Source organism: Zea mays, chromosome 2, assembly GCF_902167145.1.
Source record: "Zea mays cultivar B73 chromosome 2, Zm-B73-REFERENCE-NAM-5.0, whole genome shotgun sequence".
Lineage (NCBI taxonomy): Eukaryota > Viridiplantae > Streptophyta > Magnoliopsida > Poales > Poaceae > Zea > Zea mays.
In genome coordinates this window covers 219,301,062-219,319,237 of record NC_050097.1, presented here as the reverse complement: position 1 = coordinate 219,319,237, position 18,176 = coordinate 219,301,062, and the positions used below count along the sequence as shown (strand labels likewise).

General features: G+C 48.2%; 1 protein-coding gene across 2 annotated transcripts; it reads right to left on the bottom strand.

The window, feature by feature from the left end:
• Nucleotides 1-199: 199 nt before the first annotated feature.
• Nucleotides 200-10,651, bottom strand: LOC100191410 (DNA-directed RNA polymerase II protein). Of its 2 annotated transcripts, none has more exons than XM_008668807.4 (12): nt 10,304-10,651; nt 10,104-10,191; nt 9,522-9,621; nt 3,806-3,879; nt 3,655-3,723; nt 3,447-3,524; nt 2,491-2,615; nt 2,014-2,086; nt 1,635-1,693; nt 1,166-1,543; nt 951-1,053; nt 200-876 (listed from the first exon to the last, which is right to left on the bottom strand). In XM_008668807.4, the coding sequence occupies exons 1-12, from the start codon at nt 10,387-10,389 to the stop codon at nt 673-675; spliced, it is 1,437 nt and encodes a 478-aa protein (XP_008667029.1). In that variant the 5' UTR covers nt 10,390-10,651; the 3' UTR covers nt 200-672. The 2 variants fall into 2 exon arrangements, with proteins under 2 accessions (XP_008667029.1, NP_001130316.1); NM_001136844.1 differs by having other exon boundaries at nt 457-871; nt 10,304-10,595.
• Between the last annotated feature and the right edge of the window lie 7,525 nt (nt 10,652-18,176).

Sequence of the window (18,176 nt, the reverse complement as noted above, 5' to 3'; positions counted from 1 at the left end):
TTGGACGCCCTTCCAAGGGCAGCAAGTCAAGCCGATCATGATAAGCGTCCAAATCCAAGGTTCAGGTCCCGCTGACTAAAGCAATGCCTTATTAGCGTTAACAGGCATACTGAGAGTCAGCGTTAAACGTTACTGGCATCCACGCATCATCAGGTTCTGCCTCCTCTATGCCGCCGTTCTGGTACGGACCCGGCACACAGTATTCCAAGTATTTTATTTTCATTTCTAAACGGTACAGGGGTTATATTTACAAATTTACAGGGCTGCCCTCATGTACACGTACTGATGTAGAGATGGCAGCAAATCAACTCTACACTGCAATTCTCCTATGTGCATTCTTGCAGTATAGATGATTCACAGGTCAGCCCCACAGGGCGAGGTTAGGTCTGGACTGATACTGTACATGGGACCGGAGCCTGATCTTAGTAACCAGGTCCCCAGATCGAATCAATGAATGGATCGAGAAATAGGAACATTGTACACAGTACGCTATTTAAATTAGGTTTTAAAACTATGGGAACGAGATTATTCCCACGTTCCAGAAATGAGGAACGTGGCCAAGTTCCACATTCCCGGTTTCTAAGAGCCTAGTGATCAAGTACTTACATATCTAAACTGAAGCTCTTGCAGTGTCTAACAGTTTGGGCTTCACGGAGGATTTGTAAATAGAGGTCATTTCTTTTTGGTGCTGCCAGCATACATGGCCCATTCCCACTGAGCGACGTCTTCAACCCGCGAGGGTGGTGGTGGTAGAACCTCACGCTCTACTATGTCCCAGCTGTCAAATATGCTATCTGGCGCACCACCATGCTTCACCAGCTTACCAGTGTACAGGCTCTCGTCTGAGTTCATGAGGAGGTTGTCCAGAGTGCTGGGCTAAGAAGAACAGATATTCCATCAAAATGGAAATTGAAGTTCGCATGAAATGTAAGAGCAAAGTAGAAATTTACCATGATGGTTGTGTGCATGCTGTCCATAAAACTGCTGTCCGATGATATGGCAGAACTTGCCTTCCAAATCGATCTGTTCAGCTGCTGGGCTTGCTTCTCTGACCTGGAAGCAGCAAACAGGATCACTTTTTTTTTTTAAAAAAAAGAGAGAGCTTCCGACAACTAAGAATATTGGATCACAGATATGCATGTTGTAACTATGAAACAGCAGGTACCTTGAAGCAATGTCCAATTCAAAGGCAGTTCGAAGGGCCTTTGATGACGACAACATATGGAGCAACTTAGCAAACGCCTCAAAAGTAGAAAGATTGGATGGCACATCCAAGCCCAGTGAGTTGTAATAGTAGGTAGTAATGGCTGTAACACTTGTCTTTAATAGTGATATTCCTCTCTGCAAATATTGATGCCTCTCCATGGAGTGGGAAGATGCACCAGAAAAGTTAAAGCTATTGCTTCTCTTGGGATCAAAAGACGGTTTCTTGACAGAATCCACAGAGTCAACCCCAAAGTTACTCGAGCCACTTTCTGTCAATGAAGTTTCTTCACCACCTGTGCAAACATTTTTCCTAGGTATAAAAAGAGGGTAAACCTTGCTGAAAAACATGAAAAAGAGTCACGTCAGTCTATGTCTTATATGCTAAACTTCATGTGATAGAGAGCTCTTGTTTTTCTAATATACAGTACCTCTGGGACTGTCGTGTGCTCCAGTAGGAACTCCGCTGCCATATATTTGAGCATGAGCCCTAATACATTTTCAAAAAAGTTAGCCAATGAATTAACCAGGCAGCCAATTGAAAGTTCATGCTGATACTCATGCGCATCACAAATCCAAACAAGTATAGCTTGCAGAATACACTTGCACATCATTTGTGTATAAAGCAGCTTATATTACACAAAGTGCTTAATGAGTCAAAAGGATACCCTTAATCAATCAAAATAAATAAATTCACAAGACAGCCTATAATAATTCCAGGGCTAATCAATCAAAGCTGGTAATGTGGCATTGCAATTATACAACTTATATTACTCCAGTGCATGATTCGAGCAGTAGATTTTATATTACCTTACAGCCTGATACATGAAGAGCAGGTGCTGATAAGATACGAACTGCTATATTGATGAAATGTAGCATGTGCCTGTAGCAAGAAGAAACTTAAGTTTCACTAATTCAGAACCAAATTGACAAAGTATTGTTGCAATCTGTACTAGAGAACAATTTAGACAACCCAAGAACATAATACTTAAAATACTCAGGTGCATGTAGATAACAAGGAATGCTATTGCTACTGGTCTCCATATAACATTTCTCTATGGTCCAGACAACGGTTATCGATGTTTAGAAGCGCAACTCTATGAAATATTTTCAAATAATTTGACAGTGTGCTTTAGATTGATGTTCAGAAGATAGATAGGTCATAGACCATAGAGAAATGTTAAAAATATTTTAATTAAGACGATAAAATTCCAATTAAGAAAATAACTGAATGAGGGGATGTAACCATTAGAACGATAAAAAGAAATAGTTAGAGCAAAGTATAACCCCAAAGATGCCGACAGTTCTTCTGATGAAATAGAATGTGGATCAAGACCACGAGGAAGACGAACCCCACATATTGAATCATACGGACCATTGTAGCCGTCTTTCTTTTCTCCCTCTTTAATTACCTACATATTAAGAAGTGTATGATATAGATCCTTACGTCAGCATGAATGAACATGACGATCCATATAATCTTATTAAAGAATATCAAAAAGGTAATTAAAGACACACCCTCATTTTAGGCACTCCCACTGTTTGTATTTAGTAAGTGTGTTAGGATTTGAGAAAGTCTTTAGAGGGATACTTTGACCACTAAAATATCTTCAGTTGATACAAAATCAATGTCATACTAACAGTGTGAAACACAAATCTATTCATATAACTTTATACATTAAACACCCATAAGTTTTTTTGGTGAACATGCAGGAAACCCTGTATATCATTTCATTAATGAAGAAGAAAAGGGGTGTTCGTATGCATGCCCTAAGGCCTAACTGCCTTACAGTTACAACTCAGAACTCACACACCAGGAAAGATAAGACAGCCAATCCCAAGAAAAACAAATAACTCAGGAAGAAAGAGCATATGAAGATGATTCACCCCGCTGCAGAACACAAAGAACCTTCATTAAACATAGACTGCGGCACTTTACGGGGATTTGGAGAGACACCATTAATTGCAAATCGGCAAAGAGTTAAGACCTTCATTAAGCATCCCTATGGTTTGACTAATTGTTGGTCAAAATTTATGAAGTTTGACCTTTTAAAATCACGTTACGCCTGCTAAAAATAATGAGAAGGAGTAGTGATATAATACTTATGATGTTAACATGGAAAACTGTCGCAAACTATCCCAAACAACATTCTCCAAATATGATCTAAGTTGAATCTTGACAGGTGAGAACGTCAACCCTGGATCACAACTTCACAAGAGTATATATGCATGTAGAAACTTACTCGTCGCATTGGAAACAATCTGCAAAGTTGCTTTACAGATTTTGATTGCATTTTCATACAATCTGAGGTGGTTGCCATCTGCCACAAAGAACAAATATTTTCAATTGCACGAGAATACACACGAACACAGAACACAGCTGATGGTGGATGATTCAGGTTACACTACTATATGTACTAAACAAGGAAAGGGGGCCATATTAAGACTTACGAGATTCATCTGAGCAACTTTCATGGCATTGGTGTGCATGGCCACTGCATCAGCTCGTCTCTTTTTTAGCTGATAACAACAAACAAGGCATATGCAGGGTTAGCAAGATACCCATTGAATTTGCTCTAGATGAAAACTGAGATATGCTTACCGTGGCAAGAGCCAAATTCAATGGCACAATTTTTGCCTTAAGATCACTCGATGCCTGCTCGACCTCGGTCTTGTCTGCAAAAACAGCAATAAGCAGATATCAGCATCACTAACCCCACCAGCAACATGTCAAGGGCGTCGGGCCCGAGGGTAGGAGGACCGCGGCTCCGAAGGTCGTAGCCGCCGTCCGTGTTGCCGACCAGGTTATGCCCCCAGGAACGGCGGTCTTCGTCAACGGGTTATGCCCCCTGTTGCCGATTAGAGAGAGGTAGGAGACTGAGATAAAACTTTCTTCCCCTCATCATGGGTGCTTACAGGGGGTATATAAGGCCATAGGCCAGGGCTACTAAAGGAAGCCACTAATCACTCTTATTCCCTTCTAAATCTAGCCCGGATTATTAACGGAAAGCTATCAATCACTAATCACTCTTATTCCCTTCTAAATCTAGCCCGGACTAATAAAGGAAAGCCATCAATCACTAATCACTCCTATTCCTTCTAAATCTAGCCCGGACTAATAGGAAGGCCATCAATCACTTTTATTCTTTCCAGATCTAGCCGCTAGGCCTGGCTGCCTGCTGGATCAGGCGCTGCCTGCTGGATCAGGTGTCCTGCGCGCTCAGCCGCGCGCCGCACGTCGCGTGCCCTGTGACGCCGTGTGTACGTATTTCCGTACATCACATCTCTCCCCTCCTCGAGAGGCAGCTCGTCCTCGAGCTGAAAGAGTGGGTATGAAGCGCGGAACGTGTCCACATCCTCCCAGGTCGCCGATGCCGGAGAGGCTCCCCGCCAGCGAATGAGGACCTGCCGAACTCCCCTGAGCAGCCGCATCTTGACTGCTTGCTCTGGCTCTGGAATAACTGTGCCGTGGCGAACCGGAGGTAGAGCTGGAGGCTCTTGCGGAGGCGCGCCGTGGAACTTCTTGAGAAGCCCCACGTGGAAGACGTCGTGGAGGCGAGCTTGACGAGGCAGGGCCAGGCGGAAAGCCACGGCGTTGATGCGCTCGACGACGCGGTAAGGGCCGTAGAACCGCGGCTTCAGCTTGCCAGCCGACGAGTCGGGCATGGAGGCCGTCGGGCGCTGGCGTAGACGAAGCAGCACCCACTCGCCGACCTGCATGTCGATGTCACGATGTAGACGATCATAATGATGTTTCTGGACAGCCTAGGCCTGCTCCAGCCGGTGACGGATATCTGCCAGGAACTCCGCGCGCTCCTCCAAAGTCCTGGCCACCGCAGGCACCCGCGTTGCCCCCTGCTCGTAGGAGCGAAGTGAGGGAGGGTCGCGGCCATAGACGACGCGGAACGGCGTGTCGCGCAGGGACGACTGGAAAGCGGTGTTGAAGATATATTCCGCCCATGGGAGCCAGCGCAACCAGTCACGGGGTCGATCTCCCGTCAAGCACCTGAGATACATGATGATGACCTTGTTCGCCGATTCGGACTGCCCGTCTGACTGGGGATGAAATGTCGTGGTCATCTGTAGCTTGGTACCGCTCAAGCGCACCAGCTCGCTCCAGAAGTTGGAGGTGAACACCGAGTCCCGGTCAGAGACGATCGACTGGGGAATGCCGTGGAGACGGACGATGTCGGTGAAGAATGCCTGCGCCACAGACTCGGCCGTGTACGGGTGCGCCAGGGGAACGAAATGTGCATACTTGCTGAAGCGGTCTATCACCGTGAAGATGACGGTCTTGCCGCGGACGCGAGGCAGCGCTTCGACGAAATCCATGGCGATGTCCGTCCATACCCCTTGCGGCACCGGCAGGGGCAACAGCAAGCCGGTCGGGTGCTGATGGTCGGGCTTGTTGCGTTGGCAGACTGCACAGCCACGAATCAGATCCTGCACCACACGTTTCATGTGAGAAAAATGGAAGTCGCACCGGAGTCGGTGCAGGGTGCGATGTACGCCCTCATGGCCTTCCTCGTGGACCGCCACCAAGATCTCCTGGAGCAGCGGGGAGGCAGGCGAAATGTACAGTCGGCCCGCATAGTGGACGAGGCCGTCGGTTAGCGCCCAGGGCCGTGACCTGGCGCCGCTGCTGATGTCGTGCTGGAGGGCCGCGAGCGTGGGGTCGACGGTGTGTGCCTGACGGAGCCGATCTATGAAGTCGAAGCGTGGTCCGGACAAGGCCAGCACCAAGCCCTCCTCCAGTGTGTCGCGGCGTGAGAGCGCGTCCGCGACGGCACTGGTATGTCCCGGCTTGTACTCGACGGAGAAGTCGAAGCCGAGAAGTTTGCCCACCCAGTGGTGTTGTGGTATGGTGGACAGCCTCTGATCCAGCAAGTACTTGAGGCTGTAGTGATCGGTCTTGACTTCGAAACGGCGCCCCAAAGGTAGGGCCTCCAATGGCGGATTGCCTGGACTAGGCCGATCAGCTCCCGCTCATAGGCGGCCAGGGCGCGGTGACGAGGCGCCACGGGCCGACTGAAGAAGGCCACGGGGTGGCTGTCCTGGACCAGCACCGCCCCGAAGCCGTGGGACGAAGCGTCGCATTTGACGACGAACGTCTTGGAGAAGTCCGGCATGGCGAGTACCGGGGCCGACGTGACCGCCTCCTTCAGAGCGGCGAAGGCAGCCGCCGTCTCGTCCGACCACAGGAACCCGTCCTTCTTGAGCAGGGCGGTCAGCGGCGCGGCGATTGTGCCATAGTTGTGCACGAATTTCCGGTAGTACCCGGCAAGACCGAGGAAACCGCGAACCGCGCGGGCCGACCGCGGCTGCTGCCAGTCTCGCACCGCCTGCACCTTGACGGGATCCATGGCGACTCCGGCCGCCGAGACGACATGTCCCAGGTACGCGACGGAGGAGGCCGCGAAAGCGCACTTAGAGCGCTTGACGAAGAGCTGGTGCTGCTGAAGCGCGCCGAAGACAACACGCAGGTGACGAAGGTGGTCCGCCCATGTGCGGCTGTAAACCAAAATGTCGTAAAAAAATACCAGCACGAAGCGGCGGAGGAAGGGGCGCAGGACATCGTTCATCATGGCTTGGAACGTGGCGGGAGCGTTGCACAGTCCGAACGCCATGACCAGGAACTCGTAGAGGTCGTCATGTGTGCGGAACGCCGTCTTGTGCACGTCAGTCGGCCGCATGCGGACCTGGTGGTACCCGGAGCGCAAGTCGAGCTTGGTGAAGAAGCATGCCCCGTGGAGCTCGTCCAGCAGCTCGTCGACGACTGGGATAGGGAATGCGTCCTTGATCGTGAGCGCGTTAAGCGCCCGGTAGTCGACGCAGAAACGCCACGATCCGTCCGGCTTCTTGACGAGGAGGACCGGGGACGAGAACGCGGAGTCGCTGCGACGCACGATTCCTTGTGCGATCATTGCTGCACATTGTCGCTCCAACTCATCTTTGTGGGCCGCCGGGTAACGGTACGGCCGGACCGCTACCAGCAGTGTGCCCGACTTGAGTACGATGTTGTGGTCACGCGCCCGCGGCGGTGGCAGTCCCGAGGGCTCGGCGAAGAGGCCATCGAACGTGGTCAGCAGCTCCTCCAGCAAGGCTTCGGGCGCCGTGATGCTGTCGAGGCGCGGTGTGCGCCGGGCAGCCACGTCCTCCCAGCTGACGGGGCGGCCATGCCGTGTGAAGGCCACGGTGCGCGTGGTGAAGTCCCACACCATCTTGCCTAGCGTGACCATCCACTAGGTGCCGAGGACGACGTCGTAGCCGGCCAGTGGCATCACATAGAGGTCGACGCAAAAGTCCTCGCCTGCGATGGTGATCGGGGCCTGACGGAAAAGACCCGGGCAGGCGATGCGTGAGGCGTGGGCTGGTCTGGACAGCAAGCCTCGTGCGTGACGCTGCGGCCTCGGCGATGAAGTTATGCGTGGAGCCAGTGTCCAGAAGGGCGGTCAGCGTCACGGCGCCCACTTGCACGCGCACCTGCATGGAGTCACAAATGGGCATACCCGCCACAACGCGAAGGGAGAACAATGGTGCAGAGGTGTCGACGGCGTCAGCCTCCTGGGCAGCGTCCTCCAGCTCGAAGCCGTCAATGTAGAAGACGCGACGACACACCCGATTGTGCCCGCGGGAGTACGACTCATTACAGTTGTAACACAAGCCAAGACGACGTTCCGCCTGCTCCTCCGTCGTAAGGCGCTTGGCAGCCCCAGCCGTACCGCGTGGAGGAGGCGCCGGGAGGGCCAGCTGCTGTGCTGGGGGAACCGGTACGGGAAGCACCAGAGGCGCGCCGGCCGCTGGCAGCGTTGGCCGCGTAGGTAGAGCGGGCAGGGCCGCGCGCGGGGCCGCCCGACCGAGTAGGGGGCTGAGCCGGTCTAGCTCCACCAGTTCCAGCATCCTGGCCAGGCTCATGGCTGCGGCCAGGGACTCCGGCGCGTGAACGCGGACTTGATGGCTCAGCGGCGGCAGCAGCCCCCTGTGTACAGTTGTACGCGCTGGCTTTCCTGCAGCCGGCCAGCACGCGAAAGAAGGGCCTGGAAGCGGTTGGAATATTCTTCCACTGATCCCGTGTGTCGACACTCCGTCAGCTCGAACAGCGGCGCCGATCTCAGCGCTGGTCCGAACCGGAGGTTGAGGAGTTCCTTGAAGCGACCCCAGGGCGGCGTGCCCTCATCCTCCTGGAGTTGGAGGAACCACAGCTGGGCCACGTCGTCCATGTTGTAAGATGCCATCCATACCTTTTCCTCCGGCATGGTGCGTTGATGTCGAAAGTACGACTCACACTTGTTGATGAAGATCAGCGGGTCGGACTTGCCGTCATAGCGCGGGAACTCCATCCTCTGGAACTTCGGCGGGTGATCCGTGCGGGGCTGCCCATCTTGGTGGCCGCCGTAGTCGGTCGCGGAGGCGACCTTCTCCTGCGTGATAACCATGTCGGACTGCATCTTGGACATGTTGGTGGACAGGGTCTGGAGCATCTGCATGACGTCGGCCATGGAGGGTTGAGCGCCGTCACCCATGGTGATGAACCTGGACGTAGCGTTGGACGGGGAGGTGGGGGCTGGTGGTGGTGGTGCGGCTGGAGTGGCTGAAGGGCTGGGGGTGGTGGTTGGGGATCGCCGACTTCCTGATACCAGGTTGTCAAGGGCGTCGGGCCCGAGGGTAGGAGGACCGCGGCTCCGAAGGTCGTAGCCGCCATCCGTGTTGCCAACCGGGTTATGCCCCCAGGAACGGCGGTCTTCGTCAACGGGTTATGCCCCCTGTTGCCGATTAGAGAGAGGTAGGAGACTGAGATAAAACTTTCTTCCCCTCATCATGGGTGCTTACAGGGGGTATATAAGGCCATAGGCCAGGGCTACTAAAGGAAGCCACTAATCACTCTTATTCCCTTCTAAATCTAGCCCGGATTATTAACGGAAAGCTATCAATCACTAATCACTCTTATTCCCTTCTAAATCTAGCCCGGACTAATAAAGGAAAGCCATCAATCACTAATCACTCCTATTCCTTCTAAATCTAGCCCGGACTAATAGGAAGGCCATCAATCACTTTTATTCTTTCCAGATCTAGCCGCTAGGCCTGGCTGCCTGCTGGATCAGGCGCTGCCTGCTGGATCAGGCGTCCTGCGCGCTCAGCCGCGCGCCGCACGTCGCGTGCCCTGTGACGCCGTGTGTACGTATTTCCGTACATCACACAACAACTAACAGAATTTATCAGCGTGGAAGATGTTGACATATGGCATCACCAATTCACCATGACACTAACCCACCGGCAACCACACACAAAATCTATCAGTGTGAAAGGGAGTGACCTACCTACGGCAGTTTTTCTCTTCAATTCAGTGAGCCGATTCCTCAACTCCATGATATCCTGTTCTTTGCTTGTTCTCCAGATCCGCTGCTCATCTGTTTTTCTCTGTCAAGAAAATACACGAGGGGGACAACTATATTTTTTCAGAACAAATTCCCCAAAGACAGCAAAAATCGCATGACAATTTAAGGTTCAGGCATAGTTATTTCTGTCACCATCATGCCTTGTTCACGTATATTCATCTTGTATTTACCCCATGCTAAATTTTAACTCAGTAATTATAACTGGCTAATAAAGTAATATAAGCTCACTCGTTGTTGAATTCATAGACTGAAACATGTCCCGTGCAATCAATCATATTTGTGCAACCGTGCAAAAGTGATCTGCTACATCCAATAAAAATTAAAAAGATGACTGCTATTATAGGTGGAAGGGATTAAACGATGAAATAGGTTAAATATAAAATAACAGTCACCGTTAGATTTTGATTGGATGCCCTAGATTTCTTGATTGAGCGATTGCACATTGATTGCACAGTCTATGACGGAGAGAAAGAGGGGGGGGGGGGGGGGGGGGGAGACACCAACCTTGGCTTCGAGGCGTGCGGCGATTCGGCCGTGGAGGGAGTCGCGGAGGCTCCTCATCATGCGCAGCCTCGTGTGGTACTCGACCAGCCTGCGGAAGACCCAACCAAAATCCAACAGTGGAAGGATCATGAGAAATTTCGCCGGGAGGATCAAAACTTTACCCGGAATTTTGAAACGCGAACGTTGGATGCTGCTCCTACCTCGCGTTGACGCACGAGGCGCAACAAGACGGCAGGTTGGATCCCTCGCAGAGCGCGCAACTGCTGCTGCCCCGCCGGGACGCCATCCTCTCCGCGCCGATTCAGCGGAAGGGGAAGGGAGGGGATGGGAGATGAGGGGAGTGGCTGGGGATGATTATCTGATGGCGAAACTCGAAGAGGCCAGATCACTGGCGAAGGCAGCGAGCCGCGGTGGATTGCCGCCGCCGTGCCGCGATCGCGAGCGAGGTGGGGTGTTTGCTGCGCTAGTCGTTTGCGTGCGAGAGATAACAGCTTGCGGAAGAAAACCAGAGGCATAGGGATAGGAGCAACGATGACTCTTATTCTCGTTACACGATTCGGATCGGGCCGAGGCAATGAATCGAATACTTGGGCCGTGTAAGAGTTCTTTTCAGAGCCCATAACAAGTCCGAGCAGAATGCATAGTTCCCCCAAGAAAGTTATTTATTTTGTCTCAAATAGTCAAATCAGAAGATATAATGAATTATTTATTTTTTATTCCCAATGACGTACCGAGCCACTGGGGCACTGGGAACTGGGAACGCGACAACTTCTGTGCATGAGCTCAAACGGAAGCAGTGACGACGTAGACTCCTGAGTAACTACTAGAAGACATCCCTGTGGTGATTTTATAGGGACTTAATAAGAGCTTTGCAATCTGCTGACGAGAAAAATGAGAATGTTAGCAGTATTGTATTGACTATGTGTATAGAAAATATATCGGATTGCTGATATAAAGATACCAACATTGTTGAGATACGTAAGCTCACAGATTCATTTGATAAACAAAACATCAATAACACCATTCTTCTTCTCATTACACGATTCCTATCGGGCCGAGGCAACGAAACGAATACTTGGGCCCTGTATGAGTTCTTTTCAGAGCCCATAACAAGTCCGAACAGAATGCATAGCTCCCCCATTACCAGTATTTTATCTCAAATTAGAAGATATAATGAATTATTTATATTTTTTCCCCAATGACGTACCGAGCCACTGGGCACTGAGAACGCAGTAACATCTATGCATGAGATCCAAACTGAAGCAGTGACGACGTAGACTCCAGAGTAACTACTAGAAGACATCATGTTTGATCTTCCGTGTGGTGATTTTGTAGGGATTTAAGAACAACTCCAATCACAAGCCTCATAATTGAGCCCTATATTTTAATTTAGTTACTTCAGTCAATTTGATTAGGCCCAAACTGAAGGTTAGCCTCCAACCAGTGAGCCTTAAACCATGTGCAGTTTGCAACTGGTGCAGTTCAGTGATTTGCCGCCATCCCTCACCCGACGTCGCTACTTTCATGTTCGACTTGTTCTTTCCATTTTCCTATCCCGCTATCCCACCGCAATTCACTGGAGACAGAGAGCATTTTCTGATCTGCAGACTAAGCTGACAGGGAACATCTGGATCGTGCAGGAACCTGGACAGGGGCGGTAGATGCTGTAGACCTAGAGCATTTAGAGTTTCAGAATATTACACATTGGGCTTTAACCAATGAACTGCAGAGTTTCGATACCGATAGAATTATGCTAGAATGAGCTTTAACCAATTCAAATTGGAAACCTATTCAATGAACAGCAGAGTTTCTGTTTTTGAAAACCTTTTCAATTGCAAACAGAGCAAGTGCTCTAATAAAAAATATAAACAACAACACTATTTAGCCACAAAACTGACCAAAACACCCAAACTGATCTGCTACTTTGCTCCCGTCAGTCAACAATGAATTCATATAGTAATGGGGCCTTGAAGCAGCAAGTGTATTTCTACTAGAAATCTGGTAGAAGGAAAGCACCATTATGTGTGCCATAAACTAAAACTTTCTATGGATTTTAAGGTTGAACTAATTCTTGTACATAAATGACAATATATCTGCATGTTACTAGGCATACGTGTGATATTTTCAATCTGTTCAATTCATTACTCATCTAGCACAAATGCACACATATGAAGACCCCATGGACTTTTGATATTCAGCCATACCCAGCACTAAAATTTGGAATCTATAAGAACAAAAGCTAGCATATACTTGTAGGCATCCCTGATAGACGATGGGGCTTGAGGCGATGGCTGACATGCAAAACAACTGAGATGACATGTGAGACCTCAATGACGAACGTGAGGTTGGGACGACGGCCTTCAATGTTTGATCTGTCTCAGGCATGAAGTAGATCAGGAGGAGGGGAGCAAGGAGACAGGCCAGGGGAGGCAAGAGGACGAAGAAGGGCGAGGGCTTCCACGACGTCGAGATGGAAGCAAGCACGAGATGGGAACAGGTGGTCGAGTGCCGCCGAGTCGGGAGCAGATGTTTGCACTTGGCAGTGAAGAAGTCTGAAATATCCGTGGAAGTTAGAAAGGAGAGGGAACGCGATAAAGCCGCACTTCTTTGAGTCTCAAATATACTACTCTTTTAGTTGGGCCCTAAAGCGTTTTGACAAATTTTATTAAAACGAGCCTTATATTTCAACTAGCTGAGTGCCCGTACTATGCAACGGGAATATATAATATCAGTATACTATGTTAACTTATATACAAAATGTGTGTTATACCGTTATGAGAAAATGTTTTATAATCAATTTGTGATTCCGGCTATATATAAATTTTGTTATTTTAATCTATTTGTTTCACCACTACATTGCAACCATCAGTATCATGCAGACTTCGATATATGTCATGATTTGCATTGTCTTATCATTGGAGAGCACGTTCCATAAATGTTGGAAGAAACTCTGTCGTACATCGTTAGTCATTAGACACGTAACACCATACCCTTTTACTTAAACAAAAAGGCAAGTGTGTGTGTTTGCGAATAGAATTAAAGACAAACCGGCACAAAAGCTACCACAACGGTGGCGAGGATGACTAACTGGTCATTGTTGTCGGTCCTCCTCTGCGTCACCTCTAGCGCCAAGATGACGCCATAGTTCTCGATATAGTAGTCGTCGAACACGCGTGACATACCGAGTACTGATGACTTTTGGCTGCGCTGTAAAACGAAGTGCACCCCGGGCTCATCAGCAAGGTAGTACCCCAGGTCGTTGTACCACCGGATGCGCTACTCCTCTACATACATCATGTTCGAGGACACTCACACAACATCAGCAACACCCATCGTCCCAGCGCACAAGAATTCATGGCCAGTTAGTAGCGACTTATGTGGCAGGTTAGGCTTCAGGTTGACGATGAGCTGGACGACATTGATGACGTCGTCGTCGAATGCGGTGCCCAGAACAACCCGAGAGTCGCCAATGTTGGCCATGAGGTCCCCCTGCTTGACGATGGACAACGCGGAGCAACCGCTCTGCACCGCGTCCAAGCGGCGGCTGCGCTGGAGCTTGTCGTACATAGTGGCAATGCGGCCACCTATGACTGTTTCTAGAGGTCGAACTGGCAGTCGCCAAGTTTCTTCTCGTCGTCGATGAGCGACCCCAACGCGAGTGTCTCCTTCTAATGGTGTTTGTTCGGGGTTTTCAAGTAAGAAATATGGATTCATGTTTGGCGTTGGTTTATAAAAATGACTCACAAGTCAGATCCATGGAAAAAATATTACGAACAATAAATGTCATGCATGCAAAAAAAGAAATTTAAGTTGAAAACATTATTCAAACAAAAGAAATTGCATGCAAGGCCTTCTTTAAACACCACTCCCTCCATCCAAAAATATAATTCAAGAATCTCGGTGATACTTATCTACTACTACGCATTGTGCAAGGGTAGCAGGTGGGCTTGGGGAGAGATGTATTATATGTGTTTCATGATATAGATGTAGATATAAACACACATGTGGTGTAGCGGTAGCTACCGCTAGCATTTGTTTAAGAGGTCTTGGGTTCGAATCCCCTTGGAGCCATGTATATTTTTTAAATTTTAGTTAGAATAGAATGGTGGCAGAACATGGGAATGAACTGTGCGCGAGGAGGAGGGAATTGGAACAGGGAATGGAGTAGAGATTTATTTGTATGTTTAGGGCTCCTATCTGCTCTAATAAGAGCTTTGTAATATGCTAACGAGAAAAATGAGAATGTAAGAGTAGCGGTATTGTATTGGCTATGTTTATAGAAAGTATATCGGATTGCTGATACAAAGATACCAACATTGTTGAGATCCATAAGCTCACAGATTCATTTGACATACAAAACCTCGATAACATTCGCGGACTTGAGATATCGACATTAAGGGTCATAGAGGGCAAAGTCTGATCTTCCGAGAGATACAATAATTTAATCGCATGAAGATCTCGACATTGAGGCTCCGACTCAATAGATCCTCACAATCACTATACTACAACTCTATTTGTTATCACTCATTCACCCGTGACACACAAGTGACCTTGCTATTAAGGCTTATCACTACAAACACAATAAAAAATACAAGCATGAACATGAATAACGTAATCAAAATTATATTCATTATGAGTTGGGGTTTCACAAACCTATGAACGACGACACCGTTGGATGATAGAATGATGCTAAGCAAAACCAAACCCTAATGGTGGTGACGACTGCTGATTAAATAGAGGTTAGGGGCATGCAAGACCCCTGAATGCACTTCTAATGGGCTCCAACACGATACATGGACCAATAACCCAACAGGCGGTATCATAGCACTGAAACATAATTTAAACGCACGATTCCCGTTGACTCCGAACGAATTTTAGGTCGAGGCGAGTTAGGTTGAAAAAATTATCTCCTTAGCTTTCCATCTATATAAAGTCCAACCTAAGCGGAGTTCAGATGCATCTTGGGCGTCCATTTTAGTGTAGACTAGTATTGTACCTGATAGTCGCCTAGAGGGGGGGTGAATAGGGCGAAACTGAAATTTACAAATATAAACACAACTACAAGCCGGGTTAGCGTTAGTAATATAATCGAGTCCGGGAGAGAGGGTGCAAAACAAATCGCAAGCAAATAAGAGGTGTGACACGCGAATTTGTTTTACCGAGGTTCGGTTCTTGCAAACCTACTCCCTGTTGAGGTGGTCACAAAGACCGGGTCTCTTTCAACCCTTTCCCTCTCTCAAACGGTCCTTCCGACCGAGTGAGCTTCTCTTCTCAAATCAAAACCGGGAACAAAACTTCCCCGCAAGGGCCACCACACAATTGGTGCCTCTTGCCTTGATTACAATGGAGTTTTGATCACAAGAACAAGTGAGAAAGAAAAGAAGCAATCCAAGCGCAAGAGCTCAAAAGGACACGACAAATCTCTCTCGCTAATCACTAAAGCCTTGTGTGGAATTGGAGAGGATTTGATCTCTTTGGTGTGTCTAGAATTGAATGCCTAGTTCTTGTAAGTGGTTGAGAAGTGGAAAACTTGGATGTAATGAATGGTGGGTGGTTGGGGGTATTTATAGCCCCAACCACCAAACTAGTCGTTTGGTGGGGCTGACTGTCGTATGGTGCACCGGACAGTCCGGTGTACACCGGACATGTCCGGTGCGCCAACCACGTCACCAAAGCCGTTGGGATTCGACCGTTGGAGCTCTGTCTTCTGGGCCCGCCTGGATGTCCGGTGTGCCAGCGCGCGCGTGTCTGACTTCTGCGCGCTCTTGCGCGCATTTAATGCCGCTGCAGGTGACCGTTGGCGCGAACTAGCCGTTGCTCTGCTGGTTCACCGGACAGTCCGGTGTACACCGGACAGTCCGGTGAATTATAGCGGAGCAATTTCCCGAGGCTGGCGAGTTCCTGAGGCGCTCTTCCTTGGAGCACCGGACACTGTCCGGTGTACACCGGACAGTCCGGTGAATTATAGCGGAGTGCCTCTGGAAATTCCCGAAGGTGGCGAGTTGGAGTTGGAGTCCTCTGGTGCACCGGACATGTCAGGTGGTGCACCGGACAGTCCGGTGCCACAGACCAGAGGTGCCTTCGGTTGTCCCTTGCTCTCTTTGTTGAACCCAATACTTGGTCATTTTATTGGCTAAGAGTGAACCTTTTACACCTGTATAATTTATACACTAGAGCAAACTAGTTAGTCCAATTATTTGTGTTGGGCAATTCAACCACCAAAATAAATTTAGGAAAATAGGTGTAAGCCTAATTCCCTTTCAATCTCCCCCTTTTTGGTGATTGATGCCAACACAAACCGAAGCAAGTATAGAAATGCATAATTGAACTAGTTTGCATAATGTAAGTGCAAAGGTTGCTTGGAATTGAGCCAATATAAATACTTACAAGATATGCATGGATTGTTTCTTCATTTTTAACATTTTGGACCACGCTTGCACCACATGTTTTGTTTTTGCAAATTCTTTTGTAAATTCTTTTCAAAGTCCTTTTGCAAATAGTCAAAGGTAAATGAATAAGATTTTGCAAAGCATTTTCAAGATTTGAAATTTTCTCCCCCTGTTTCAAATGCTTTTCCTTTGACTAAACAAAACTCCCCCTAAATGAGATCCTCCTCTTAGTGTTCAAGAGAGTTTTGATATATCATTTTTGAAATACTACTTTCTCCTCCTTTTGAACACAATAAGATACCAATTTGAAAATACTCTTTGAAAAGCTAAATTTTTGAAATTGGTGGTGGTGCGGTCCTTTTGCTTTGGGCTCATACTTTCTCCCCCTTTGGCATGAATCACCAAAAACGGAGTCATTAGAGCCCTTGAAGTACTTTCTTCCCCTTTGGTCATAAATAAATGAGTGAAGATTGTACCAAAAACGAAGTCCTTTTGCTTTGAACTCTCCCCAAAAAGATGGAGAGAAGCGCGGAGCGACGGCGAAGAATGAGTTATGGAGTGGAAGCCTTTGTCTTCGCCGAAGACTCCAATTTCCTTTCAATATACCTATGACTTGGTTTGAAATTCACTTTGAAAACACATTAGTCATAGCACATGAAAGAGACATGATCAAAGGTATACAAATGAGCTATGTGTGCAATTTAGCAAAAGAAATTGCGCGAATCAAGAATATTGAGCTCATGCCTAAGTTTGTTAAAAGTTTGTTCATCAAGAGGCTTGGTAAAGATATCGGCTAATTGATCTTTAGTGTTAATGTAAGAAATCTCGATATCTCCCTTTTGTTGGTGATCCCTAAGAAAATGATACTGAATGACTATGTGTTTAGTGCGGCTATGCTCGACGGGATTATCGGCCATCTTGATTGCACTCTCATTATCACATAGCAAAGGGACTTTGGTTAATTTGTAACCGTAGTCCCGCAGGGTTTGCCTCATCCAAAGCAATTGCGCGCAACAATGGCCTGCGGCAATATACTCGGCTTCGTCGGTAGAAAGAGCGACCGAATTTTGCTTCTTTGAAGCCCAAGACACCAAGGATCTTCCCAAGAACTGGCAAGTCCCCGATGTGCTCTTTCTATTGATTTTACACCCCGCCCGATCGGCATCCGAATAACCAATCAAATCAAAAGTGGATCCCCTAGGATACCAAAGCCCAAACTTAGGAGTATAAACTAAATATCTCAAGATTCGTTTTACGGCCGTAAGGTGAGCTTCCTTAGGGTCGGCTTGGAATCTTGCACACATGCATACGGAAAACATAATATCCGGTCGAGATGCACATAAATAGAGTAAAGAACCTATCATCGACCGGTATACCTTTTGATCCACGGACTTACCTCCCGTGTCGAGGTCGAGATGCCCATTAGTTCCCATGGGTGTCTTGATGGGCTTGGCATCCTTCATCCCAAACTTGTTTAGAATGTCTTGAGTATACTTCGTTTGGCTAATGAAGGTGCCCTCTTGGAGTTGCTTCACTTGAAATCCCAAGAAGTACTTCAACTCCCCCATCATAGACATCTCGAACTTTTGTGTCATGATCCTACTAAATTCTTCACATGTAGACTTGTTAGTAGACCCAAATATAATATCATCAACATAAATTTGGCATACAAACAAGTCATTTT